This window comes from Ochotona princeps, chromosome 8 (genome assembly GCF_030435755.1).
Source record: "Ochotona princeps isolate mOchPri1 chromosome 8, mOchPri1.hap1, whole genome shotgun sequence".
Lineage (NCBI taxonomy): Eukaryota > Metazoa > Chordata > Mammalia > Lagomorpha > Ochotonidae > Ochotona > Ochotona princeps.
The window spans coordinates 3,888,177-3,898,620 of record NC_080839.1 but is presented as its reverse complement, the minus strand read 5'-3'; the positions used below and the strand labels follow the sequence as shown (position 1 = coordinate 3,898,620).

The window sequence follows — 10,444 nt, the reverse complement described above, 5'->3', positions numbered from 1 at the left end:
GGGAAGCAAAGGAGAAATACAACGGCTCAACAAATGTACTTGAGAGAAGATTCTGTGGGTTTTTTTGTTTTGTTTTGTTTTGTTTTTGCTTTTGCTTTTAAACACATCTGATGAAAATTCAGATATAAGGCCTAGGAAACTTAATGACAAATGCATGTACAAATGCCACAAGGTAGTCTGTACGTGACCTTGGATGTTTCTAGAAAGAAACCTTGTCATGTTACCAGGAGTGTCCCTGAAACCTGTCATTGCAACCAACCCCGGTGACAGGTACTCATCATGAACAACATGTTTAGAGGTATTGTACTCATGGTTATGCGTTTGTTTCCTAATTATCTTTTTTTCTCATCCTTAGGGTTTTTTTTGTAATCCATTTCCATATTCAAAGCTGTAACACACACTCAGGGGGAACAGCGTTATGATGGCCACCACTAGATTACAATTGAAAGACTCAACAGCACATGTCTAAAAATCTATCTTCAAGTATTCTCGTGTGACGGCCAGGTTCACAGTAGTACCTTATTGCACATTGATTCCTGTGAGTTGCATTTTTAAGGGGAGCGGTCAGCGTGGTTGGGTGCAGGGCATGGCACAGTCTGCAAGCCGGGTAGGACCACCTTGCCCTTGTGACGCAGGTCTCGTCGGGTGCCCGTGTTCAGCCGCTGCACCAGCAGCTTCTCGTACAGCAGGGGATGGTAGGCGCCCAGCGTACAGGCCGCGTCGTAGTACAGCTCGTGGTAATGGCACAGCTCCGTCTGCCGGATGGACGGGATGTACTCGTATACGTGAACCTCTCGGCACATGGACATCATGATGAGGATTCCTGCCAGACAGAGGCAGGAGCGACCAGTGAGTGGTGGCAACCCATAGGACGACTGTGGCCGCAGACACCTGCCTGGCACTGCTCGTCACTACTTCTTCTAACTGATGTATGGATAGTTTCATGGGATGCAACCCCAGGACGAGAAGTGGGAAAATGTCCTTGAGCTTGAGGTGGCCACACTTCCGGGATACATCTGCGACTCCCACATTAGACAGTGAATATTACATTCTATACGAATGACCAATCTGGCTTTCAGTGCTATGACTGCTATGCAATAAAGCAGTCCCTTGAATCGTATATTGGAACAGCTACTATAAAGTAGTGGCTTTGAATGGAAAGAAATGGGGTTGGCAGACAGAGTTTAAGATTCACACTAACAAGGCCTGGGGTGATGACTCAGTGGCTTAATCCTCGCCTTGCAAGTGCCAGGATCCCATATGAGTACCAGTTCACATCCCACCCAGCTTACTGCTTGTGGCCTGGGAAAGCAGTTGAGGATGGCCAAAAGCGTTTGGATCCTGCACCCATACGGGAGACCTGGAAGAAGCTCCTGGCTCCTGGCTTTAGATGGCCTCAGCTCTTGCTGTTGTGGCCACTTGGGGGGTGAACCAGCAGACGGAAAAATCTGTTTCCCCTTCTCTCTATGCATCTGTCTTTCCAATAAAAATAAATAAATAAAGCTTACTACAAACAAACAGATAAGATTTCCATTAACAAAAGGATTGCTTCTCACTGGAACCCTTATTATTAAAACTGTTTCCTTGGGATCAGTACTGCGGCACAGCAGGAACAGCGGGTTCCCATATTGGAGCCCCAGTTCAAGTTCTGGCTTGCCTGCCTCTGATCCAGCAGATGGGCCCAATGCTTGTGGACGCCAGCTGAGAGTCCCTGGAGCCTGGCTCCAACCTGACCTGATGTCCCTGTTGCAGCCACCTGCGGGGACGAACCACCGGTGGACGGAAGTTCTGCACAATCGCTCCCCCTCCCAATCCTATCCGTTCTCTTTGTCATTCTAGTTTTTAGGCAAGTAATTTAAGTAAAATTTAAGTAAAATTTCCAAATAAAATAGCTTACTTTTAATATTTCAAAAAGCTCCAATTTCTGCTCATCAATAAGCAGATCTTATTCCTGATCAGCACTAATAAGTGTTCCTATCCTAGCACCATTGGAATTACCGTTAACTTGAAACTTCTTTAAGACATCAAAGACCCCTTCTCTGGAAGAAAAATGAAAAGATATAAAGGCACAGAGTTTCGTCCTGTTAGAGCTAGGATTTGTTACAGGGGAACACAATACTGCCCAATTAATGCAGGAACACGGAAAGCTGCCTGGTGGAGGTGTAGTCTAAATCTAAAAGGGTTGCCTGGTAGACAACAGGTGGAAGGAAACAGATGTTACTTCACACACAACAAGGTTCTGCTTGAAAAATCTGAGGGCCATGATTCAGTATTGTGTTTGAGATTGAAACATAGTTCCAACAAAAGATTACACAGGCAAAAAATCTGGTAAACTTCAAGTTACACATCGGTCCCTCTTCTCTTCCTTTTGGTTTACGACTGACCTCCACTCTTCCATGGCTGTGGGGTCAGCTCCAAGCCGTTGTGATTTTCTTGGTGCCAACAGGGAACAGGAGATGCACCTCCCGGAGGCCCAGATTATAGCATCAGAGAAGGAACATGGCTGGGCCCTACTGCAAATTTTTTAACTAAGTTTTTCTCATAATATGCACATATTATGCAAAAAACACTTTATGAAAAACAATAACTTTGATTTGGTGCCATGGTTGACAGCTACAGCTAAAATGTTTCTAAACATTTTTAATTTCTCTTTTCATCTATTTATGGATGACTAACAAAAGTTCTTAAATCAATGCTGGCCTGTTGACTATACTGAGGGCCAAGTTAGTCTAATAGAAATCTACCAAACATGTAGCACATTCTAAAAGTCACCTCATTGAGTTTACAATGAACCCACCTCACCTACCTTACATCCCAGCAAAACTGCCCTGTAGGCTTGGAAGGCTGCCCCTCAAAGCTGGGAGCTGGGGCCACCACTCCCCAGCCTCATACACAAGACCCGACTTCCCACCCCTACCCTGGAGGGATCCAAATTCAACAAGCCAAGAACGGTTTCTTCCGAAATAAAGATGCTTTTACATCGTTACAAAATCAAAAAAAGTATAAGTTGACGCATCACAATTTGGGAACTTACTGTACAGATGTTGGCAAAAAGTGATGTTTTCAAAGTAAGAAACCAAGTATCACTCACGTAGTTTCTTACTTAAGTACTTCATATTTAAAAATAACTTAGAGGGGAGGCAGGTGTTTCATCTATTGGTTAAGAAATTGAATTGGTTAAGCTGGTACCTAGGCAAGTGGTACACTGCTGGGAGAAAAGAGGTTAAGGCAGGTAGGTTTTCTGGGCAGGTTAAGGCCAAATTTGTGTTAACTGTACCAGTGTGCTACTGTAGCTGCCTATTTTCTATTCTGTTCTGTTCTGTTCTATTCTATTCTGTTCTACTCCATTCCATCCCATCCCATCCCATCCCATCCCATCCCATCCCATCCCATCCCATTCCATTCTATTCTTTTTTTATTATTCATTAATTACATTGTATTATGTGACACAGTTTCATAGGTACTGGGATTCTCCCCTCTATACGTTTGCCTTAATTTAAGATGATATGATGTTATGTATAACATGTTCTGTTATGTATGTTATATATTGTGTATAAACTAAAATTGAAATGTCAATGAGGTGGTCACAGAATGTGGTTAAGAACTCGCATTTATTTTTAACATATTAGTTACTCATTACTATGTCAATTAATTCCATAATGATGTAAATTTTTGCTGATGGTATGTTGGAGCTTTTAATTGATCGGGATGATACTCTGCTGGCTCTGTCTTCAAACCAGAGAGGGTTTACCTAAGAAGCTGTTGAACTTGGCTGGACAATAAGATGCTGGACTCTAGGTTTGGTATAAGCTTGCAATGAGGGAATCTCAACTGAACTTGAACTGTGGTTATGCAACAAGGTGGAGGAATCCACCATGGTGGGAGGGTTTGGGGAGGGGAGGGGAGAATCCCATTCTATTCTTCTATTCTCCCCCTCCTCCTCTTCTTCTTTTAAAAGACATGTGGGGAAGGTGAGGAACATAGAGTTGAGATACACAACCCTAGCCTAAAGGAAAGGAATTGGGGATGTGTTGGAGTGAGAGTGGCTGACAGCGTATTTGGCAGGGAAAAAATAACTTCTGAGAGGATCCACAAATCCATCCAGTGTAGCCACAGACAGGCAAGGGAGCAGAGATGGAATATTAGGGGGAGGAACCTGATGGCATGTCTGGGTAAGGCCAAGGAGCCTACCTTAATAGCATAACCCACAACCAAGCGATGCACACAAAAGCTGGGGTTGGGACACATGCCTGGTTGTGCTAAGCTGCACTATCCCCTGTGAGTATTGGAGCAGGGGGTGGGTCATGTCAAACTGGGCCCAGAACCCACCAGAATAGGAGAGAGCCGGAGAAGGGGGCAGATTGTGTAAGGGACATTTGGGCTCTCCTCTGTCCCTGCAGTATCCAGCAGCTTGCATGGAGAGCTGGAGACAGTGATGAACCAAGTCAGGCTGGACCACAGCACTCACTTGACAGGAATCTACCAGCAGCTTGCAGCAGCTGGAGCTTGGAGGAGGCGAGGCTGTGCCAGACTGCTGCACCTCCTGGCACATGCACAGTTCAGGACTAAGAAAAGACCACTCCAAGCAGGGCCACAGCACATACCAGCACATGTGAGATCCTGGGCCTGGTAGGGGATCTTGAGGTACCCCTCTGCTAGGCTACAATTCCCACTGGGGAACATAACAACTAGGGCTGGGAGCAGGCCATGCCAGGCAATGCTGAATACTCCTCAGCATCTGTGTGGGTCAGATATGGGGGCAGGTTAGGCTGGGCCAGGCCGCAGTGTCTGTTGGTACACATGACAGCCAGGACAGGGTATGGCCTGCACCTGGCTGGGCTAGGATGCAACACCCATCAGTGAGAGCTGAGATCATGGGTATGCCATGCCGGGTTGGGCTGAAGCACCTGCAAGCACCTGCAAGCACATGCAATATCCTGGATTTGGAACAGGCTTGGCTCCAACTCTGGGAACTCCCCTGTTAAGCTGCAGCTCCAACTGAGGAGTCCAAGAAATGGAGCTGGGGGAAGAATGGGATGGGCAAGGCTGCAGCACTGTGTGTTGGCTATGTTTGGGGGCAGGACAGACTGGGCCAGACTCCAGCAACTGCTGGCTCTTGCAAGAGCCAGCTGGGTGAGACAGGCAGGGGGCTAGGCTGTGGCATAGCTGGGTCACATGAGAGCCAGTTCTAGAGATGGGCCAGGATGAGCTAGGTTACCGTAGTAATTGTGAGTGCCAGGACTGGGGACCAGCCATGTCAGGCTTGGCTGCAGTACCTACCAATACATGTTAGATTTGAGGCTGGGAGCAAGCCTGATAGGAGAACTTGGAGAATCCCCTGCCAGGCTGCAGCTCCTTCTGGCGAACATGACAGCTGGGGTTTGGGGGAGGCCAGGTCAGTCTGGGCTGCAGTACCAACCAACATATGGGTCTAGGGGCAGGCTGGGCTGGGCTGGGACAGTCCACAGTCCAAAGTGGAATGACTGAGAGTCAAGACAGTACAGGCCAGGACAAGTTGGATGCAACATTAGTTCACATGAGGGCTGGGGTTGGGAACCTGGGCTAGGCTGCTTCACCCTCTGTGAGAGCTAGGATTGCGGGTAGGCTGGGCTAAACCAGGCTATAGAACCTCCTGGCAAATGCTGAGAGTGGGGGTGGGCCATCTCAGGATAGACTGCAGCACCTGCTTGCATGTGCAAGACCTGGAGCTGGGAGTGAGGCTGGTAGGGGGAGCTCCGGGGACTCCCTGCTTGTCAGCGTAAGAGCCGAGACTGGGGGCAGGTGAGGCTGGGCTAGGCCGCAGTACTCATCAATTCATGTGAAAGATGGGTCTGGGGTGGAGCTGATCAAGCAGGTACATTCATCAGTATGTGTGTTGGCTGATGTAACAGACCGATCTTGATCCTACATCACCCTAGGAGAGGTTTCTTGGGGAACTCCCTAACTAGAATGCTGGACTCAAGCCCTGGGCACAGGGAAAATCACAATGTATGTGGTCTGATCTTGGAATGTATATATCAGGGCTGGGCCTCATCTGTTGTTGATGCCTGTACAGTGGATGCTCAGATGCACACTGGGGACATGACAGCCAGCTCATCTACAGCAGCAGGGGACATCAAGTGCATCATCAAAGGATGGAGAACAGAACAGGTGGAACAATTCTCCTGGCCAAGCTTTATGACATGTTCTTGGACCTGTGGATGCACTAAGATGGACTTTGTCAACCAACAGACTTTGGAAAGATTTTGTCAACGCTGGTGCAATGAAGCCCACGTCATCTCAGAACTATCAAAATCACTCAAGCAATGCCCTCAGAACATTGTTTCACATCGGGGTCTTTAAGGGATCATCCAATGACCTTCCCCACACTCCTGGGTACTGACAGTTTGACAGCAAGGAATGGCCCCTCACTTTCCCTCCCTGCAGATACACACTTGTCCCACCCACTTTCCTCCATAACACAACGTTCCTCACCTGTATGAGAGACCCACCTAGGCACACGTACCTCAACTATGTAACCAATGGTAAAAATACAAAGCAAAAGAAAAAACAAAAGGAATTGGGTAGGGAGTCCGAGTCACTTATGGGAGTGACAGAGCAGCCCAAGCCCTGACTGCAGCTCTATCCTCCGGCTTCCCGCTGATACAAATCCTCATGGCTGGGTTCCTGCAGCCATCACTCTAGGAGACTTGGTGAATTCCCAGCTCCTTGCTTCAGTCTCAGCTCAGCAACCCCAGATGTCAAAGGCATCTTTGGAGGCAGGAGCTCTGTCTCCATGGGAAATAAACCAAGAAAACTAGAAAATAAAACAGAAATCAGAAATAGAGGAACTTTCTGTTAGTTCCTGACACCCTTAACTACAAATCTATGGAAGATAAGCAAGTGTGGGTATCTAACCTCTACTGGCTATTTGCATAATTCCTCTAGATTTTTGCCTAACTGGTTTTCCATTTCCTTTTGTATGCTCACATGAATCCATGATTTCCAATCTTATGAACCTTGGCCAAAAACATCCTAAAATTTAAGCAATAGCAGAATTTCTCCTACTGTTTCAATGACCGAATGATACAGTAAGAATATTGAGAGGTGGCATGGAATGACCTTTAAAGGGAAGGACAAATAATTTTTAACTTATTTGGTGCACATGAAAAGTCAAGAAGGGGCTGATGTACCCAAGCAGAACAGTTGCTAACAATCTTTTTTCAGTTAACACAGTCAATTTATTTGGAAAATGTGTTCTTTGCCTTTTAATTTTCTTAGAGCTGTCATACATACATTTGAGTTTAAGAGTCAAACTTTGTCATAGAATACTGAAAATTAACAAGAAATGGGGTTAAATCCACACATGTGTTCTCCCCAGTTGTTAACAAGACTCAGCAATGCACAGACACCTGGGGAAGCAATTCGTTACCAGTTCTGTGTCGCTTAACAACAAGGATACATACACACACACACACACAGAGGTGCACTGTTAGGTGTGTGTGTGGGAACATCAGAGCGCACTCACAGATTAGGATAGCTATAGGATCACTGGGGGACAGGTGGTCCATGGTGAGGAAAACACGGCTGTGCTTTGCAGTACATGATTGTAAACAAACAAAGAAACGAAAAGGAGCTGGGCCAAGGTAAATGTTTGGGGGCCTGTAGCAACCCTTAATAGTTGAGTATGTGTGAGTGCAGAAGGCGAGTGGGGCATGAGTGCTGCAGGCCTGAGCAGAACAGACTCCACAGGGCTCTTCGGTGAGCATCAACATTTAGCTAACCGGGAGAGCCCAAGCAATCGATGACTTCAAGAACTTTCTTACAAGAAAACAAACCAAACTAACAAGCTCCCCTTGAAGTTGAAAGGCAGGAGACAGCCTCAGGAGTGCTCTCAAGATGACTTGAAGGAACGCTTGGGCCCTATCTCTAGCATGTTTTCTGGAGTGTTGTGAAACTGAGCCGTGTCTTCCACAGGTCTCCCAAAAGCCCTGGGACATCCCACTGAGGAGGCGCTGTGTCAGAAGGCCCCCGTAATCTCTGGGTTGACAATTCACCAGGAGGACACAGAGGATCCAAAGTTGTCCTCATGGTACTGAGTTCCTATGATGAAGGGTAAATGGATAAATGAGCTGAAGGACAAGGTACACAGGAGGGAGTGGAGGGGGACCCGACACAAGCTTCAGAGCCTAGTCGGAGAGAAGTCATATTGTTCGTACTTCTTTCCCTCCGTGAGGAACTTGAATGGGACGAGTGCGCTTCAGACACCGTGTGAGGGTGTCAGGAAAGCAGCCAACTCCACACTGTGGGGACGGCCCTCCCCAGAGCCGCTGGCCTCCAGAAGTGAGGGAGAGACAGGTGCATGCTCAAGCCATGCACACAGACCCCGAAGGACGATGACAACACATGTGGAGTGTGGCCAACCGGACAGGCTGGTTAGACTCAGCACCCAGCTGGGGAAGTTGGCTAGAGACTCAGCACCAAGGGATTTTATTGGGAGTTTCAGAGTTGGCATCCTTGGCCTGGCAAGTGCCAAAATCTCAGAATGCTTGTAAGAAAGTGAGTGTTCAAACTCAACCCTTGCAGAAACAGCACAGGTACGGATCCAGTGCGCTGGCTCAACTTGCTATTCTTCTCCCTACAAACACCAGGATCCCATATAGGCTCTGGTTCATGTCCCAGCAGTTCCACTACCCAGCCAGCTTCCTGCTTATAACCTGGGAAAGCAGTGGAGATGGCTCAAAGCTTTGGGAGTCTACACCCGCGTGGGAGACCCAGAAAACGCTCCTGGCTCCTGGCTTCGGATCGTCTCAGCTCCAGCCATTGTGGCCACTTGGGGAGTAAATCAGTGGCTGGATATTTTTCTGTCTCTCCTTGTTTCTGTGGATCTTCTTTTCCAATAAAAATTAATAAATCTGTTTTTAAAAGTTAAGTCTCTTTCATGGTCAATTTTTACAAATGAGAAAAAATATTTTCCAGGCAATTATGACTCAAAAAATAGTGATTTGATGCCCCAAAACCTTGGGACTCTACACCCTCATGGGAAACAGAAGAGGCTCCTGGTTCCTAGCTTCGGATTGGCTCAGCTCCGGCCATTGCAGTTGCTTGGGGAGTGAATTCAATGGACGGAAGATCTTTCTATCTCTCCTCCTCTCTGTATATCTGACTTTGAACTAAAAATAAATAAATCATGGGGCCCGGCGCAGTGGCCTAGCGGCTAAAGTCCTTGCCTTGAACGTACCCCGGGATCCCATATGGGTGCCGGTTCTAATCCTGGCAGTTCCACTTCCCATCCAGCTCCCTACTTGTGGCCTGGGAAAGCAGTTGAGGACAGCCCAAAGCTTTGGGATCCTGCACCCGAGTTGGAGACCTGGAAGAGGTTCCTGGTTCCTGGCTTCGGATTGGCGCAGCACCGGCCGTTGAGCTCACTTGGGGAGTGAATCATCGGACGGAAGATCTTCCTCACTGTCTTCCTCCTCTCTGTATATCTGACTTTGTAATAAAAATAAATCTTTAAAAAAATAAATAAATTATTTTTAAAAATTGAAAAAAATAGTGATTTTGCCACATTACCTGTTTCTTTTATGTTATATAATACAACACAATTCTCAAACTAACTCTAAAGTATTTCCACTGGTCTCAATAAAATGTCCCACATGAATCAGCATAATCGGCAATGGACATATTTATTCACTTTAAATTGGGAAAAAAGAAAATTGAAAGCATGCAGAGATGATCACAAAATCTAAACGAACAAGGTTTCTCTACAAACATCTGCCTTGCAGGCTTAAATGTAACTGATAGACTATCAAAATTTAATATGATTGAGTCATTTAGTGTTTAGCTTAATTGTGATTGTGTACAAACTACTTTGCTTCTCACCTCGCAGAACGTTTAAAAACACTAGGAATGGTGGAATTTCGATGAGAATATCCTTGATTAAATAGCAAAATGAATTGTAGCTATAAAACAATCTAATTTCAGCAGCAGGAAAAAATAACAGCTTCAATCAATTCTAGCACACACTTGACTGTGTAAGTCATACAGGATGTAGATGTGGAATTTCTAAGCATATGACAGGCTAGTGGAAATCTAGTCATTGCTTGTTTTGCCCATATATTTGCTCTTAGTGGGTAGTGCTTGGTACATAGGATGGTGCTTGGAATGCCCGTAGCATTGAGATGTTGGGTTTAGGTCCTGGCTTTACTGTGGATTCCAGCTTTCTGTTCTTGCACATTCTAAGAGGCCGTGATGACGGCTCTAGTGTTGGGTGTCTGTCAGCCATGTGGGAGACCTGGATTAAATTTTTAGCTTGGGATACTAGCTTGGGCCCGCACCAGGTACTGCAGGAAACTGAGCGGTGAACCAGTGCGTGGGAACTCACTTTCTGTCTCTTGCTCCTTTCTGTCTTTATACATAAATGGATAAATGAACAAATACACCTTAATAGCGAACAAGCTATTTA

The 10,444-nt window shown here is 46.3% G+C and overlaps 1 protein-coding gene across 1 annotated transcript in view; it reads right to left on the bottom strand.

Moving 5' to 3' along the window:
- Positions 1–548: 548 nt before the first annotated feature.
- Positions 549–10,444, bottom strand: part of ST6GAL2 (ST6 beta-galactoside alpha-2,6-sialyltransferase 2) — a 69,917-nt gene continuing 60,021 nt past the window's right edge. The window contains exon 6 of the mRNA XM_004594233.2: positions 549–823. Within this exon, the coding sequence (XP_004594290.2) occupies positions 552–823 (272 nt within the window). The 3' untranslated portion in view covers positions 549–551. The remainder of the gene's footprint in view (positions 824–10,444) is intronic.